The sequence below is a fragment of the Bubalus bubalis genome, chromosome 4 (assembly GCF_019923935.1).
Source record: "Bubalus bubalis isolate 160015118507 breed Murrah chromosome 4, NDDB_SH_1, whole genome shotgun sequence".
Classification (NCBI taxonomy): Eukaryota; Metazoa; Chordata; class Mammalia; order Artiodactyla; family Bovidae; genus Bubalus; species Bubalus bubalis.
In genome coordinates, this window is record NC_059160.1 from 65,811,743 (window position 1) to 65,830,530 (window position 18,788).

The following is an 18,788-nucleotide window of genomic DNA, read 5'->3' on the forward strand; positions in this document are numbered from 1 at the left end:
AAATGCATATACCTCAAACCTTCGTAGCTCCCTCTCATTTTACAATGGGCTTTCACATACACTAATTTGATTTGAGTCTCTAATACAACAACCCCAGGAGGTATGCAGAATGATCATTTGCTCATATTTTAATGTGCTGAATGTAATTTCCACCAATGTGAGACATGATAATATGAACTAATTATGCCTAAAATGTGCTGAAAACAATGAAGATTGTTATTGGATAGATGGGGTTTGGGATCAAAATGAGACATTTTATTAAGAACATGCAAAATAAAATGGAGTGACCGCTATTCAAAAAACGTACAAGACAGTTATTGTTTAAAATGCTTTAGTACTCATTTTCGATAAAAAGGAATCTGGCATTATAAAAATACATAAAATAGTCATGGATTTATACCATTAATTTACATTAAGATATTTTCTGCATAAAGCAAAGTTATAAAATAGTAAAGGTATTCCTATATGAAAGATACTCCCAGTATAAAATTTTTATGCCTTTTTGTAATTTTTGTCTATCTGTATAAATAAGACATTTTATCCTTTTAAAATTCATAGTTCCATTTAAAAACATAGGCTTCTCTCTCTCTTTAAATAAAAGTCCACTTGAGGTAGTATGTTAGAACTTGTCCTTGGTCTCATTAGTTTATGTGTCCAAGTCAAAAGACTGAAAATTTGAAGTCCTGTGGCTTTCTAAGGTCTGTTTATGGGTATATGTGTGATTTTCTTGCTGAAAATCTGTCCTTTCTTTCCCATCTTCCTCTGATTCATAGTCCAAGTTCGGGGAAGAACGAGCTTTCAAGTGAAAGGCTCTTGGCTGACAATCCGATGACTGCCCAGAGCTTGAAAAGGCATCCAGGTGAGGTCTCCTCAGAGGCTTTCCAAATGTTCCTGAAAAAAAGAAACCCCTTGAGCACAGGGCCCTTTTGGAGCAATCAACAGAATGCATTTCAAATGAAGGGGCATCTTTCCCTGTAAATATGGGCAGAACTTTCAAGTCCATGTTATGGGATTCAGGTAGATGGCTATATTCTTGTGCTATGGAGAGAGACCTTATAAAGTGGGGCTGAAGGCATGTGCACCCCTCTGACACATACATCCACTGAATACAAGCAGCCCTTCTTTTCCACTTTCAGGACCTATAGTAATATTATCAGCAGCAAGTTCCCCGATAGAAGTTCCAAATCCTGTATTCACTAAAAGCCCACCATTCTCCACCATGTACAAGTAAACTGTGCCTCAGTATAGAAAGCTTCTCTCAAAATAACCCGTATGTCTTGCCCTTTCTTCCTCAGTAGCAAATAATAATTCTATTGACTCAAATTCTCTCCTAGGCCCTATAAAAATTATTATTCATTTTTTAAAAAAGGAATATAAATAATTATACCATGAGAAAACATGACATTTCTTAAAGTTGGGTAAAATCCTTAAAAATTCTATTTTTTTTTTTTTTTAGAAGTTGTGGTTCATTTTTCCATATTTCCATGCAGCAAAAAGATGATCTCAGTTCTTCCACTCAATCGTCCTCATGCACTAGACTAAAAACTTCAGAAATGAATCTCGGTGTCAGCCAGTGTCCACGGCCACCCCTGTGGGCTTTAGGATTCCAACAGCCTCCTCTGTAGGAGGCAGCCCAGCCTGGCTGACGAGCGGCTGTTGCCAGGTAGGACGCCGTCTGCACTCTGACTGTGGGTTTAGTTATAAGCCAGCAGACATCCCAAACCGCAGTCATGCCGTGCACACAACTCCACCCCAGAGGCTGCTGTAGCCTAAAACCACGTTTTCCACATGACTGACAAACTGCGATCCTCAGTCACTTCCAAAACTCTTGTCTTCAAGGCGATGCCACACACAGAGTTGCCCAGAAAGTTCCTAAGGCTTAGTGTTGGATTAAATACCTAATCAAGTAAAATCCCCATGTCTGCCTCTGCTTTTAGAAACAAGGATACTAATTAATAGGATGTCACAACAGCACCATTAAAAAAGATACATATACACACCAGAAACTATTCTTCACGTCTGGCATTCAAAACTCTCATGGCTCTCCCCTGTGCAACTTGCAATGTGGGTCTGAAGTCAAGGTATCTAATAATTTAATAAACTTACCCATGAAAGAATTACTCAAAGTAACTGATGGTGGCTCTGGACTTGGACTAAAATCTGCAGAAGACTTGTTCAGACATAAGTTGTTCATTCCAGGTCCTTCATGTTGAGAATAAGAAGAGCTGAGTAACTTCTTCGCATGAGAAGGCCATCCTGTATCACTGACGCTCTGCTCACAGGATTCCTCTGAAGGATGAGGACATGGGTAGCATTCCTTCTTCTTTATGTAACTGGGCTCATAGTGGTCCATTAAAGCTGATCTCAGGTCAGGACCACAACCTTTTAAAAATGGGGACAATATCGGGAGACAGAGTTAATGCTTCTAGAGGTCTCTCCAGGAAACAGAACTCAAGAAATGAAAACCACATACCCGTATGATAGGCTTCAAAAGGATCTGAGCCATACATGCTCCCCTTCAAATACATAGGGCCTGAGGGTCCCAAAAAGGGACAAAGGAACGGGTCTGTGGCAGCTTCCACATCGGCTTCACTGCTGTTGTCAACGTGGCATGTTCCTTTAAAACACATGTCTTAATCACTGAACCGGTTCAATTACCATTCAGCCGTCTCTTCACTTTTGACAGTTTCCATATTTATAGATGAAAAGTTCAGACAGAATATTATACAAAGGAAATACTGCAGAAATTTACAGAAGGGTTTTTTCAAAATTTAATGATGCCTATAGATTAGTGATTAAGTAAGTTTATGATATCTTACTAAAAGAGAACTTGATGAACCATTGAACTGGATGTGTTAACCTCATTGGTGACCCCACCCCCTGGTTTCCAAGAGAAACCGATCTATGCATGGACACTGCGGCTGAAGCAGCGATGGTTTGAGCCACATGATGCTACCAGCACTGCCTGCTTCCTCCACAAAGTCACTGATGACCAGGATGAGGTACTGGCACTTAAGCAATGACCTCTTAATGCCCGGCTCACAGATGAAGTCAGCCAAAAAGAAAAAAACAAACAGAAACCTATCATGAGTTATCTGTGCTAAGCAACCCAGAAATGATATTCTGGTTAGCAGGGGACCCAGCAGCTGAAGGACAAGAGACATCATGAGGGTGAGAGATGCCACAATGGACCATGTACCCGGGCAGCAGGAACTGGGCAGTCCTTGTCGGGTGTGGTCTCAGCGAGAAGCAAATGTGTAGAACGTGATTCAATACCACTGGCCATCTCTAGGGCTATTCTGAGAGAGGCCTGACCTCCAGCCCCAGCACCCAGCAGACATGGCACTATCATGCTCCAGTTCTGTCCCTTTACTTTTTAAAATCCCTTTTCAGTAAACCTGGCTCTATTCAAGTGAGCTTGGGCTTCTGCTCTTTGCAAGCAAATGAGTCTAATCAGAACAACTGCTTTTATGCTTCAATCTTCTCTTCTATCTCTATGCTCTCTATCACTGCCTTGTCAAGCTCTTTGCAATTATTTGTTGAATTTTTTGTCTCACTGCTGACTAAACTGTAAAACTGGAAACATTCTTCCCTCCAAACTATGGAGTCCACCACAGAGCATGTACTCAATCAACACTTGTGAGAAAAGATGCTAAAATGTCAATAGCTTCTACTAAGCACTTAATATGTACCAAGCACCATATACTATCATTTTATCTAGTGTTCACAACAACCTAATAGGGAAGAATTATAATTGCCCAAGGATACACAGGGAGTAAGTGTCAGAAGTGGGTCTTGAACCAAGCTGATGCTCTTATATTATGCAGCCTCCATTATAATTGTTTATACAGTTCTTAAAGTGCGAGTCAGAATTATAAGTCTCTAACAGAATGATTTTAAATCATTTGACTTTTGAGACCATGCAAGACACCAGTTAGTGTCACTGAAGTAAGAAGAACACTCAGGGCCAAAGAACATTTATGACATAAAGGAAATACTACATTGCACGGAGAAATTAAATTTTACCTAAGCTACTTGTCTTCTTTTATTGCTAGAAAAAAAGATTTTTCTAGTATTTAAGAGAAGGGCTTAGAACTATTTAATATCAGCTTTGCTAGTGATTTTGGGCCAGGTCCTAAATATATGAGTGTATCAATTCCCTGTGGAAATTAACATTGCATTTGAACTTTTCAAAGGGTTATTTCAAAATGCCAATAGCCCATGTTCCATTTTAAACACGTACCATTACTATCGTGCTGTGGTAAGAAAAATCCGCCTCCAGAAGAAGTGACGAACTGGAGGTGGCTTCCGTTTTCCGAGGAGACGTACCCGTCCTGTCTGTCTGCTAATGTTCCCTGAGATGACAAGTAACTCGGGATATCAGCTGGCAAGTTGGTCTCATCTGTAATCAACAACAGTGTTCTATGAACCAAGAATGGTCACAACTGCCACACAGGCTTCCCTGATGAATGGTATATACCCTTTTGTTTTGTTTTCTGTTTAAATCAAATCAATCTACCCTTGCAAAACCGTCTTGATGGACAGCACACCAGGGCTCTGCTGCTCTGGGGCACCTCAGCTGATTTTCTGCTTTGTGGCCTGTGGGATCCTCCTCTCAAATTTACTTCTATTTTTATTTTTTAAAATTTTTGTCTGCACTGGGTTTTCGTTGCGGTGCACAGGCTCTTCGGCGCGTTGCCCAAGCTTCCCTAGTTGTGGCACACGGGCTTAGTGGCCCTGCGCCATGTGGGGATCTCAGTTCCCCGACCAGGAATCGAACCTGAGCCCCCTGCATTGGAAGGTGGATTCTTAACCTCTGGACCACCAGGGAAGTCCCACTCCTCCCAACTTTCAAAGACAACAAATGCTTACAAAGATAAAAGATAATTTTCATGAGACAGTATTTTAGATACTATCTAAGCTTGATTTCTGCCATATTCCTGACTTTGTATTATTCAGTGATACAGGAGTTTGCCTACACAATCAAAGTCCCTCCTAGATGCCTGCATACACACACATGGACACGTGCTCGCAAGGGCCAAGACAATGGCCGAGTGTAAGCCTCATGACTGAAGGCTGTTTCTGGCCCTCCACCACCATCTGAGGGTGTGCGCTACCCGAAGCTCTGCATGGTCTTTCACAGCCAACATGTTGTTCTGATGAGGTTCTGACAAAAAGCACTCATCTTTAACCATCAGCTTTATTCTGGGCTGGGGTGTTATTTTTAGCTAACCATAGTTGCCCAGCTTGAAACAAATGAGTCACCCTTGTGACGTGGCCTCAGATTGCGACAGACACACTCAGAAGCAAATCTCGGCGGGACCACAAACACACACACGACTCCTGCGCCCCGTGCCAGGCTTCTGTGGACACACCTGTGTTGGTGATGCTGCAGTCTTCGTTCCTCCGCCGTGTGTGGTAGATGATGACCACCCACACGAGTGACGTGCCCACCACGCAGCAAACCACCGCGATGATCACGATGCCCACGGTGGCCCAGCCGTCGTCGTCCAGGGACGAGGCCGTCATCTGAGGGGAGTCGCAGGTTGGGGTGGGGATCACGCTGAGGCGCACGTGGCCTCTCTCGGTGCCCAGGGTGTTAGACATTTCACACGTGTACTTCCCGGCATCGCTGATGTCAGAGTCCACAATGATTAGTAGCTGGTTGCCTGCTGCAAAAAAGTGTCTTTCGGTGACCACCAAGGGGCTGTCATCCTTGGTCCAGTTCAGTCTGGGGGGAGGGCTCCCCCCTGCAATGCACTGCAGGACGGCCGTTTCCCCCTTGGTTACAGTTCGATCTAACAGGGGCCGTAAGAATGACGGTGTCTCTGAAATGACAAGTTATGCTTTTAATCTCTGACATGAAGTTAGGGTTTACACAGCATAAGACCTCATGCTTCGATTTATTCAAAAGGGAGCTGAAACTGGATTCTCCCACAGCTTCACGCCCATGCCTCTTTAAAACCTTGAACATGGATATGACATCTGGGTTTTCATTTCATCACTTGGCTGTCATCTCCTTATAACACCAGTTAAGGATAATATTTACTGTTTCTCTCACCTAGTCTCCCTCATTCTTGGCAAGGTTGGGGAATGATGGAAGTCAGGCAAAGCAAAACATTTTAGACATATTTTAGAAATAGAAAATGCATAAAAATAATATTAAGCACAAGGGTGTGTTGATGGATGAAAAACATCAGAATGTTTAAATTTTTAAAGGGAAACTTCCTAGTGCTAAGATGTCCCCACCTGTATTAAAATTCTGAAAATAATTTACTTTTATTATTTGGTGTTCATAAGGTTACCCTGATTTACTCTTTCAAAGATATACATATATGATTAACATGCTCACATTTTTAGAAGGCACCTGTTTAGGTAAATGATCCTGATGCTGGGAAAGACTGAGAGCATGAAGAGATGGGGAAGACAGAAGATGAGATGGTTGGATGGCATCATCAACTCAATGGACATGAGTCTGAACAAACTCCAGGAGGTGGGGAAGGACAGGGAAGACTGACGTGCTGCAGCCCATGGGGTTGCAAAGAGCTGGACACAACTGAGTGACTGAATAACAACAAAGTAAATGATGAAGGATGAACTAATTTCCAGACTGGTATGGGAGGCTGAGAAAGAGAGGCCCCTCTGAATTTATTCAGATACTTATTTTTTTTTTATATTCTTTATACTGTTAAGACTTTAAGTACAGATTGTATAATGGAAAGAGTAGAGAAAGGTAATTCCAGAAAAAAGGGAGAGCATCAAAGCATTACTCTTCCCCCTCCTCAGAAGGGAGGGGGCAGATTCATCTCACTGCCCACAGGTCTGAAGGTGTGATGTATTCCCCGACCTGAAAGCTTCTGAGAAGCCAGTGTCACCCCCAGGAAAGGGCACTGTCCTACAGATTAGTCCTCACCTTCCCGAGTTCTGGCACTTCTTAGGGCCTTTGGGTGAGCTGGTATCCTAAGGACTAACATGCATCACAGAATCTGAAAGCACCCACTCACCGAGGACAGTCAGAGTTGCATTTGCGGAAATGCTGCCGGCACTGTTTTGGGCGGTGCAGCTGTACACCCCGATGTCCTCTATCTTCACATCCACAATGAAGAACACATCATCCTCAGGCATCACGTGCATGCGTCTCTCCCTCGCGGCCGGGAAGTCTGTGCCCCCGTCTTTCTGCCAGGCTATCTGAGGGGCTGGGTGTCCCAGCGCAGCGCACTCCAAGCGCGCCATGGCCCCGGCACGGATGGTGAGGTCCATGGGGGTTTTGGTGAATGAAGGAAGCACTGAAATAAGAAATACAACATGGGGGCATTAGCGTTCTGGAGTTAGGAGGTCCATTTTCATCCCCCCCTCCACCCCCGCTTTTTGGGGATACTTGCAAATGTCCCTGACATAGTAAGGCAGGGGTTGTTTCCAACTGCAAGAGATGGAGTGATCAAGAAGCTCCTCAAGGTTACACAGGTACAGAAATGACCGAGTCAGGATGAAACAGGTCACCTGAGCTTCACACTGATGGTCTTTCTGCTATTTTCCAGTCACTTTTTAGTTTCCTTAATAATTATCTATAAGACCTTAGGCAAATCAGTTCATCTGTCTATACCCTAGCCACTCTTTTTTTTTTTTTAAAGTTCCTCCTGGCTCTAACAGTCTATGACTTTAGACATGCGTTTTGCCCTACAATTTTCTGTTCTATGTGTCAGGCCTCAGCAGTTATTTGTGGAATGAACACATTAATGAGCCATATCTTCTACCATGGACAATAAAGACAATGAACTGATAAACTGCAAAACTGTCTACTTGCCACACAAGCACAGGCTGAGACACCTCATCAGCAGCAGCTAATTGCTTACTGCATCTACTGAGCACTTACTCTATTCCAGGAATTCTGCTGAGTCCTTTACACAAATTAGTTTATTTCACAAGTATACCTCTGTAAGGTAGGTATTATTATTCCTATTTGAAAGATGTAGAAATGGAGATACAGAGGGGTTAAGCAACTTGCAGAGAGTCCCACAGCTGACAGCAGGAGAGGCAGGACTCAAACGGAGATCTCTAAGCTAAAGGTGGTGTGTTCTGTTGATGGGAATGTAAACCGGTACAGCCACTACAGAACACAGTATGGAGGTTTCTTAAAAAACTAAAAACACAGTGACCTTATGATGACCCAGAAATTCCACTCCTTGGGCACATGCCTAGAAAAGACAAAAATTCGAATTCTGGGGAGGGAGGAGGGAGGAGGGTTCAGGATGGGGAACACATGTATACCTGTGGCGGATTCATTTTGATATTTGGCAAAACTAATACAATTATGTAAAGTTTAAAAATAAAATAAAAAAATTTTTGAAAAAGTTAAAAAAAAATAAAATTGGGCAAAGCAAAAATAATAAAAAATAAAAAATAAAAGATACATGTACTCCAATGTTCACAGCACTGCTATTTACAATAACAAAGACATAGAAACAAGCCAAGGGCCCTTCAGCAGATGATTTAAGAAGATGTGGTATATACATACAACGGAATAGGAGTCATAAAAAAGAAAGAAATGTCATTTGCAGCAACATGGGTGGGACCTAGAAATTCTCATACTGGTGAAGTAAGTCAGACAGAGACTATATCACCTACATTTGGAACCTAAACAAATAATACAAATTAATCCATGTATACAAAACAGACAGACTCACAAACACAGAAAACAAACTTATGGTTACCAAAGGGGAAAGGGGCTGAGAGATAAACTAGGAGAATGGGATTAACAGATACCAACAGCATAAAACAGATAAGCATCTAGGATTTCCCATAAAACACAGGGAACTATATTCAAAATCGTGTAATAACCTATAATGGAAAATAATCTGAAAAAATATACATATAACTGAATCACTTTACTGCATACCTGAAACTAACACAATACTATAAATCAACTATATCTGAACTTAAAAAAAAGGTGATATCCTTTAACTGTTCTTCATGGTCTTCCTCATCAGACCAAGCACACCATGAACTCTCAAAGAACAAAAAGTGTCTGGTTTATCTGGGTTACCCACTATGCTAAGCATGGGGTCTTCAATACAAGAACAGCTAGCTCAGGCACACATACCAAGAATATTAATAATGTGGAGTGAGAGGTAGGGAAAGGCAGGGTTTAGGTGGAGGACTCTGAGAGCAGAGGACAGGGTTGGCAATAAGAGAAAGAGAAGAGACCAGGTACTTTCTGTTTCATAAAAACATATCTTTAAATGCAAGAGGAAAAGTCAGATCACATACTATTTACTGTGAGCTTGGCTTTGACAGAGTAGGATGAACCGAAGTGATTGGAGATGACACACTGGTATTTCCCTTCACTGGTAAATCCCACGTTACGGAGTCGAAGAATGGTGGTGTACTCCATCACCTCGCCGCCTTGGGCCCGGAGGTGTGCATAATTTTCCATTTCAGCATCATGCAGTAGTTCATTGTCTTTTTTCCAAGCGAAAGTCATTGGGGAATCACTGCTGCTGGCAGCCGAGCAGATAAAACTCAAATTGGAACCTTTTATCGCCGACTGCGTTTCTGGCTGAACCGTGATCTGGGGTTTAGGAAAATCATCTGTTCAAAATGGAGAGGAAGAAACAAAACAGCTTTAAAGCTTGAGAGTCCAAATGCTACTCAGATTGGAACACCAAGAAACTCAAAACAAACAGTGGCTTAGGTTTTACACTTCGTGTTTGTTTCACAGATGGACTAGCAGTCCCAGTGTTGAAACAACAGGCTGGGAGAGAGTGTATAAAGTCAGTCATTCATTCCAAATAGAGACTGAGACCTATTTACACATCACTAACTGAGAGGAGACTGGTATTTTGGAATACAGTTTACTCCAGATCTCCTGTCTTTTTTTTTTTTTTTTCTTGAAGAAATACAAGAAGAAATTGGTTAAGACACGTTCAGGCTCATGGATCACCTTTAAATGCTACTATCAGGAACTGCATTTTCCCCCATGTTCTTCACAAATAAGAAGCAAAAAAATAAGAAATCTAATGTCAGTAATGATAATCTGTATCACTAAAGACAGCAATAAACATTCCATTTACCAAAACTAGAACTCTTATTAAGTGTTAGTCACTCAGTCGTGTCCAACTCTTTGAGACTCCATGGACTGCAGCCCGCCAGGCTCCTCTGTTCATGGAATTCACCAGGAAAGAATACTGAAGTGGGCAGCCAGTCCTTTCTCCAGGGGATCTTCCTGACCCAGGGATAGAGTCTGGGTCTCCTGCATTGCTGGCAAATTCTTTACCATCTGAGCCACCAGGAAACCCAAAGAGCAGTCATTTTTAGGTAGAGCAGGAGAAAACAAACCTGCAGTGAAAGACAAAGCATCCCTCAAGCTCTCTGTGGGCCCCTGGTTCCAGCCTGGAGTTTAGGGTGGACAGTCCATCAGGCCACTGCACTGCACTGTCAGAGCTATATTAGAATTACAGATAAGCAGCTCTGTCATTACAAACAGTTATATTTAGTTCTGTTCCTTTTTGGAAAAGTTACCTTTCTGAACTTCAGTTTCTCAGAGATGGTCTACACACAGAAGGAAGCATCTTAAATCAACCAAATATATTATTTGGGTGCACTGAAAAAATGATGCACACACGTGTGTGTGTGTGTGTGTGTGTGTGTGTGTGTGTGTGTATGAACAGGGTATGGAGAACCCTTTGACAACTCCAATGCAGCTAATTTCCAATGCCACACCTGCATGTGGTAACCAGGATGGTTTCTTTTTCTGTAGGACTGTTCTAGAATTCTCATCTGGTAAATCAAGGTTCAGATTCACAATGGAGGGAGTGAAAAATCCAGGGATGTGACACACACACAAACACACACCTATACCTATGTATTTCTCAAAGTAATAGAGAGTTGTATCTTGAGACTAGAGAACTCAGAAATAAAGACCACGGAAAAGGAATAGCTTAGGCCCTTACAAACGAATGCCAAATGATTATTTAGATCCAAAAGCTACATCAGATATTTTATTTGCAGAAACTGTTGGCACCACTTAATGAAGCAATGTAAAAAAAATGTTTTTCTTGTACTTAACTAAACAATTGTAGGCAAAGCAGTTTTAAATAAAATTTAAAGGCAAATGAGTTGACTCATTGGAAAAGACTCTGATGCTGGGAGGGATTGGAGGCAGGAGGAGAAGGGGACGACAGAGGATGAGATGGCTGGATGGCATCACTGACTCGATGGACCTGGGTCTGAGTGAACTCCAGGAGTTGGTGATGGACAGGGAGGCCTGGGGTGCTGCGATTCATGGGGTCGCAAAGAGTCGGACACGACTGAGCGACTGAACTGAACTGAACTGAACTGAATGCAGTAAACAGGAGACTGCACCAGAGAGACGGAAACCTGGGTATCTGAGCCAGATCTGCTAACTAGCTCTCTGAAGTTGGGTAAGCAGACATCTATGCTAAGAGGCTTAGATGTGTAATAAAACAATGGACCTTAAATTTATTTATAATAAACTCAAACTTTCTGTTACTTGTAATGTTTTACTCACCAACAGTAAAATTTTAGATAGCAACAGTGACTCAATGGACATGAATCTGAGCAATCTCTGGGAGACAGGTGAGGACAGAGAAGCCTGATATACTGCAGTCCATGGGGTTGCAAAGAGTTGGACTCAACTTAGCGGCTGAACAATGAAAATAAAATTTTTAGTTGTCTATAAATCACTAGCTAATAATTGTCTCTTTCTATTCCCTGTAAACAGCATCTGCACAAGATTCAAGTCAGTCTCTTCACTGAACTCAAGAGAACCTCTCAACAACCCCTGGATCTGGGGAGGGCAGACAGCAATATTCCCATTTCACAGATTAGAAGACTGAGATTTAGGGCCTTGCAATTACATAGCAGGACTGCTGCTATCCTCCAATTCTCTCAAGATAACGTCACTCTCTTTCCACCAGACCACCCTGATGCCAACACAAAGAGGAAGAAATTACAGAAAAAAAATATTTTCATCAGTAAAAACTGCAATCATCAGCAAACTACAGATCCACTCTCATCTGCCTCAGCAGAAATAAGAGCTCATTTAGGGTATATAAATTTATGCAAATCCATTCTTTGGACAAATGGGAGGAAAAAAAAAGAAAAATGAATAAAAGGCAAAGACCACAGTTCCACTCACCACACACAAAGCCATCTGGACTAACAGCAAAAATACTTCTTCCCTTCAACAGCTGAGGATGGGCACAACTGGCATTTACGAAGCTCTGAAAGTTGTTTTCCGCCACCCACTGTGGGAGCCATTTCAGTTGGCAATCGCACAAAAGGCTTGATGTATTTAAGTGCCTGAGGAGAGTAATTACATTCAATCTGTTTTGTATGAAATGCAGATTTCTACAAGTAAACTAAATTCAAGTAAATATTAACAAAGCATTGAATGGAGAAACCAAATACACACATCCCATGGAATAAATATTCTATAGTGCATCTTAAAATGCAAGACAGGGAACTAGCACCATTTTGTTGTTGTTGGTGGTGGTGTTCTTATTGATGGGAGAGACAGAAGTATAGCAACGCTGAAAATATCTCAGTACTGAAAACTGGTTACAATGATGAGGCATTGCGCTATACTGGGTCTCACAAATTTAAATCGTGTATCTAAGAAAAAGAAACTCCTCTTTGCAACAAATGGAACAAAAACCCCACTCCTCCTGCTTTCTGGTAATAAAAGTTAAGTAATGTGATGAACGTGCCACATGCTTTCTACAGATACATAATCCAGGATGCCCCATCCCTTGACAGTCGGCCCCTCAATGCTTTATGTGAAACTCTTGGAAAGAAAAGAAATGCTTACAGTTGTTGAAGCTTCTTCATTTGTGAAAAAGCATTGCCTTGTAATGACATGATTGCGTTGTCACTCAGGTCTCTGAAAAAGCCACCAAATCAAATACATTAGAGGAAATTACAGTTGCTGTGTGCCTGCAGGCACAGGTTGGGCCCATGTTGCCTACCCCCAACCCACCCCCAAAATACTCTATGTGCTGAAATGCACAGATAGGGTGATCTGAGGACTCATCAGGAGGCTTGTGCTCAAGAACAAGGATATCTGATTCAGAGGCAGATTCCGTTACGGTGAGAGAGATTTTATATCACCATATACAGATTTTTTGACTCTTAAGGGCCTAACCTGTTCTGCCGTGTTATTTTCTTGTATTTCTCATTATTCAAATTAGTAAACTTTAGAAACTTAAATACACATTTAAAATTCCTCATAATTATGCTTTTAAAAAACCATCATGTATAGAATATCTTCTATGACATGCAACCATGTTAAGTGATTTTTGTTTACACATTATTACATTTTATTCCTCACAGCAACACAAAAAAGAAGATGGTATAAACCACCTTGGCTCGGCATGAAAGGGGCAGATAAGATTTGAACTCAATTATTTTCAATTTCAAAACGGATGCTCTTAGTCACTAGCCTCTCCTGATACATAACAACTTACTAATGGGGAGACAGGTAGGTGTTCAGACAAGAGGTACTTACTAAAACAAACAAACCAACAACCAACCACTTCAGGCAGGACATTCATAAAATGAGAGAATATTCTGGGCTGATTTTTTTCCCACTGGTGCTAACAAGCAGTCTGAATTAAAGTCCTCCCCGCCTGTACTACTCTGTTTTCCTTTACAGGATTCAGAGTGGACAAAGGGGATTCTGAATGAGATGAGGGGCAAGAGAAGACAGAATCAAGGTCCCAAACGTGGGCAAAGAAAGACGCTGGGAGAGTTATGAAGATTTAGGAAACTGAAGGAGAAGTTAATGCTCCACAGATCCACTAATTTCACTTTCCCAAAAGTGCAAGGCTCAGATGACAAACCCTTTTGGCTAGTTTCCCTTTGAAAATAACTTGTTTCAGGAAGCCCAGCAATACTGGCCCGCCCTTCCAAATTTTGCTCTGCACAGTCACGCCACTGTAACCCGGACTGCGGCACTGCTGCCATGGCTGGCCGTCCAGAGCTTTCTGCAACCCAGGGCTCAGGGGGAAGATGACAAGAAAGCGGTGCAGATAATAACTATGCACACAGCACCAGTGACAGTACAAACCAATTGTGTATTTTAAATGATAACGTCTACTGTCCAGGTTAATAGATAATAAAACCTTCGGCTATAAACATTAAAAGTTGGGCTGGACACACTGTATACTGCTCCAGACTCCCACTGTACATATCAATATATACATTCACCCATGGTTATCAGAAGCTGGCTGGCTCTGTGCTCCTGCAGGTGCTGACTCCCACTGAGGCTGGCTGGCTTCCGCTCTTCGTACCTGAAAACACCTGAGTCCCTAACTGTCATTTCAGAAATGTGTGCCTCCAGCTCCCGGGCAGGCAGAGGTTGTGAAGGAGACAGCTGCTGTGATGGGAGAGGCTGCCCTGGTTTCAGCCCTGCTCCTGCCAGCTGCGAACTTAGAGGTCAGTAGCAAAAGAGAATGAGAAAGAATAAAAGGAGGAAAAACAGGCTGCATGCTTTTTATAATTAAACAACAGCAACAACAAACAAAAGTTCTCCAAGTAGTGTTACAACTCTCCAGTCACTCGCAGGAACTGGGGTTGGGGGGGTGGGAATCATCTTTATTGATCTTGCAAGTCACCCTCTTAACTCTTCAATTTAAGCAAGGAACTCTTAGAACCTCCATGTCTTAACTTAAAAATTGAAATAACAATAGCTATTAAATAGTTTTCTCGTGAGGATTGAGAAATATAAATAAATACCTGACATAATGCTTGAAGTGCAGTGGGTACATAAGAAATAGTAGTTTTTTAAAAAAAATTAAATACGCCACTGCTTGAGAAACATAACTAAAGAAAACTCCAAAATGATGGAAAGAAACACCCTAAAATGCAAAAGAAACATGTATCTGTGCACTTACACTTTCATGCAGGTATAGACAGACAAGTAGGTAGGTAGATAGACAAAGGATGGATAGATGCGTACATTTTATGAGAGGATACCAACAAAATTACATTCTAGTTTGTGTTATCTTCCATGACAAATAAGGGGATAACCATTGCAGACTATCTTTTAAGGTAACTAAACTCCTGCTACTCACAGATGTTCTAATGCATCCAAACCAGTGAAGGCTTTTTTGGTAATAGATCGAATCCGGTTTCCCTGGAGTATTCTTTTAAAAAAAAAAAAAAAAGTTATAATAGAACAGTTAATAAAAAGCCATTTTGGAGTGCAATTCTCATGAAAAGAACTGCTTTTTAAACCATTTGTGAATATTCTATTTTCTTCAATTAAACAATACATCCTTAAAAAACATATCCATGACACTGATTTCAGTTCAGCATGGTTGCAAAGCATTTGACAGAGAACCCAGCAAAAACAGGTATTCAAAAATTACTCTGACGGGTAAACCAGTGATTTTTTTCAAAGAGGCAGAAACCTATTCCAAGTAAAATGTCTCGGAACACTCATAAATAAAGCAGGTAACAGTGCAGACTGTCTCCTTACCCACCCACTCCATGGATACCTTCATCACTCACAGAAGTTTAGAACTAAATGGATGTCAACTTGAAAGTTACTCATTTAAAACACAGAATTTGCCCATCTGCAAGGCCATTTTGTGGCCAAATAGAAACATGTTTTTATCCTGTACTGCTTGGAATCCACTGATGACCCACCAATGATCACTGGTCACTGGATCACCTCGTTTAAACATTCCTGTGACATTTCAAATTCTGAAGTTAGTAAGTGCACTAACCTTTACACAACAGTAATCCCAAGAGTCTAAGCTCTCAAGACAATTGAAAATTCTTATCTGGATATTAAAATCAGCGGCAATGACCCAGTTTCAGAGTAAAAGCACTATAATCAAGGAAGAAAACCTAATTGATACACTTCCTGTGTAACAGTAGTCATTTGGGGAAATGATAAAAGGTAGCAACCAGATTAAGCACCTTTTTTCACAACTCTTTAAAGATGTCAACTTGTATGTGGAACTGAGTTTGATTAAGATAAAATGTTTAGGGAACACCCTGGTGGTCCAGTGGTTGGACTCAGGGCTTCAAATGCTGTGACCCCGGGCTCAATTCCTGGTTGGAGAACTAAGATCCCTCAAGCCATGTAGCATGGCCAAAACCAAAAAACAAAATGTTTGGGTCAAAGAGTGACACAAATTATGAAGCAAATCATACTCACAGGCGCTTCAGTTTGTCAAGCCCAGAGAAAGCACCATTCATGTCCTCAATGGTCCAGGAAATTTCATTATTCTTCAGATCTCTAGTTAAAAAGGAACGATACTGAAACTGGTACCAGATATGTAACAAAAGATACAGGCCTCTTTTTTTTTTTTTTAATCAAAGTGGCCCAGATGAGACTGGGTTTTTTATTTATGTAATTAATTAATTAATTTACAGTTGCACTGGGTAGGTCTTCACTGCTGTGTCTGGGCTTTCTCTAGGGTGTGTGGGCTTCAGCAGTTGTAGTCCTTGGGCTCTGGAGTATGGGCCCAGTTGTTGTGGCTCATGGGCTTAGTTGCTCTGTGGCATGTGAAATCTGCCCGGATAAGGGATCAAACCAGTGTCTCCTGCATTGCCAGGCAGATTCTAAACCACTGTGCCACCAAGGAAGCATTCCCTATTAGAGATACGTTTAGAAAGCTAAGATCATGTAATTTCTAATAAATCCCTCATAACTCCCCATATCATCTCTGCCTCTTTCAAAACAATAGAAAACTCTTTTTCTCCTCAACATACTTCTTACCTCCTCCCTCAACAACATTTTACACTTTTGCCTGAAATTAGGATAGTTGACTCTGGTCCTATGAACTCCTCTATCAAGATGACTAAATTCTGAAAGACTTGAATAGCCTGAAAAATACGGTGAACTTTAAAACCACCGTTCCAACCACACAAGGAGCAGGTTGCCAAAGCATACAACATACTTTTCAATTATGTAATGCTTCAAATAGTGTACAGAGCAAAAGTTTCTGACAGTGCAAAAACCCAGAGCCCATTGCACAACATTCAAATGAATATTTGAGAGCTTTTTCAAAGGTCAATTAATCCCACTCTCTCTTCTTTCTCTTGGGACAGAGATCAAGTCTGGATAGAACTGGTCTCACAAACAGGCATCTTCCTTTGCTGCCCTTTATATATCTTTCGTGCTCTGGGTAATTTTTAATCTGCATTTTTATGAAGAAAAAATTAGTGGATTTAAAATTGTTTGCCTCTTGAGCAGTTACCAACTTCCTGGAGATCCTGAGAAGGCTAACTGTAATCACCTCACCAATCTGATCACTGTTCCTTCTAATCCCTCTAAGAAGCACATATGGATGAAATGGACTGATTTTAATCAAACTGATCTGGGAAAGATTAAAACACTTCTTCTGAGGTTGTACACATTTCCTTCACAACAAAGGAAATCTGCTTGGAGAAAAGTAGGTATGCTTAGGAACCAATTAGCTTCATGCACAGAGAGCAAAATGTGTAACTTGCAAAATGTGTAACTTACAAAGTCTTCAAGCTGGAAAGCCCCCGGAAGGCACAATCAGCAATGTAGTTGACTCTGTTATTCCCAATGTGCAATGTATTTAGCAAGCTTAGGCCCAGGAAGCTTGAATCATCCAACCTCGATAAGTGATTGTACGTTAGGTCCCTATAAAGAGAAAATGAACAACCACAAAAAATCAACAATAGCTTTTATTTTCTAATTCAAAGCAGTGATTTGTAGAAAAAAACAAAACAGGTAATATATATTACCACAATAATCCTTATTTTAAAACTCCTCCTTCTTAATAATGCTCAGATAAACATTATTTCTAATCCTAGTAATTAAAATTTTTTTATTTGAAAATCACCACCATTGCTTTAGCCCCTGTGCCACAGAACTGAAACAGCAGTTGCTGAAGTTGAAGCTAGCTTCAACTTCTCACAAGAAAACTATGCCTAGGTTGCATGTGAACAAAAAAGAAAAAAGCTGTCACCTTGGAAACTCTGTTATGAAAATTTCACAGATCAGTGGTAAGAAGCTCATGCTCTGGCATGATTCCTGCTCTCAAACCTGAGGAGAATAGCAGGCTACTCACAGCTCACTGAGTTTCTGGCAGAACTCCCAGGCATCAGGGCTGATCCTGCTGATGGCATTCTGACTGAGATGAAGTTCCTGCAGCATCAGCAAGCCGTAAAGCCAGCCTTTGGTAATCTCTGTTAGGTTGTTATGGTCCAGCTGCCTACATTGACAACGAGAGTCAAAAGCAAGATCCTAAGTTGATTATCGAGACTCTTCAAAGGGGACATGATTACAACCTATTACATATGCCTACTGGGGTGTGTAGCTTTTGTTATACAGAGATATCACCACAAAATACTATGCTTCTACATTCCCAGTCACAACATCTGAAACAAAACTAAAAATTATATTATAAAATTATCAATGATGAGGCTGTAACACAGGATTTCAAAGAAAATCTGCTGAAAGCTTACTGAGCATTTCAGGATCACACTGCCTGAGCAGGAACTGACCACCCACACTTACAAGATTTCCATGTTGCTCAGCCCCCAGAAAGCTCCATCCATAAGTCTTGTCACTCCGTTTCTTTGCATTTTCAGAGACTTCAGAGCACCAAGCCCTTGGAAAGTGAGCCCATCTACGTTTTTAATCTTGTTTCGGTTGAGTTCACTGCATTGGATGTTAAACAGTTAGCTTATATGACAAGTTCTGGAGGCAGTAATAAAATGTGACATACGACAATACAGTTAAACTAGCCTGCATTAAATTACAGAAGATACTTTAAATTTCT

The 18,788-nt window shown here is 41.2% G+C and overlaps 1 protein-coding gene across 2 annotated transcripts in view; it reads right to left on the bottom strand.

The window, feature by feature from the left end:
- Positions 1 to 314: 314 nt before the first annotated feature.
- Positions 315 to 18,788, bottom strand: part of LRIG3 (leucine rich repeats and immunoglobulin like domains 3) — a 50,447-nt gene continuing 31,973 nt past the window's right edge. For both annotated transcript variants that reach the window (XM_006077934.3, XM_044941574.1), the window contains exons 6-19: positions 18,524 to 18,667; positions 18,075 to 18,218; positions 17,501 to 17,644; positions 16,187 to 16,267; positions 15,093 to 15,164; positions 12,830 to 12,901; positions 12,158 to 12,321; positions 9,268 to 9,588; positions 7,005 to 7,286; positions 5,376 to 5,828; positions 4,244 to 4,402; positions 2,474 to 2,617; positions 2,107 to 2,382; positions 315 to 891 (exon numbers count right to left, since the gene is read on the bottom strand). In XM_006077934.3, the coding sequence (XP_006077996.2) occupies positions 647 to 891; positions 2,107 to 2,382; positions 2,474 to 2,617; positions 4,244 to 4,402; positions 5,376 to 5,828; positions 7,005 to 7,286; positions 9,268 to 9,588; positions 12,158 to 12,321; positions 12,830 to 12,901; positions 15,093 to 15,164; positions 16,187 to 16,267; positions 17,501 to 17,644; positions 18,075 to 18,218; positions 18,524 to 18,667 (2,701 nt within the window). In that variant the 3' untranslated portion in view covers positions 315 to 646. The remainder of the gene's footprint in view (positions 892 to 2,106; positions 2,383 to 2,473; positions 2,618 to 4,243; positions 4,403 to 5,375; positions 5,829 to 7,004; positions 7,287 to 9,267; positions 9,589 to 12,157; positions 12,322 to 12,829; positions 12,902 to 15,092; positions 15,165 to 16,186; positions 16,268 to 17,500; positions 17,645 to 18,074; positions 18,219 to 18,523; positions 18,668 to 18,788) is intronic.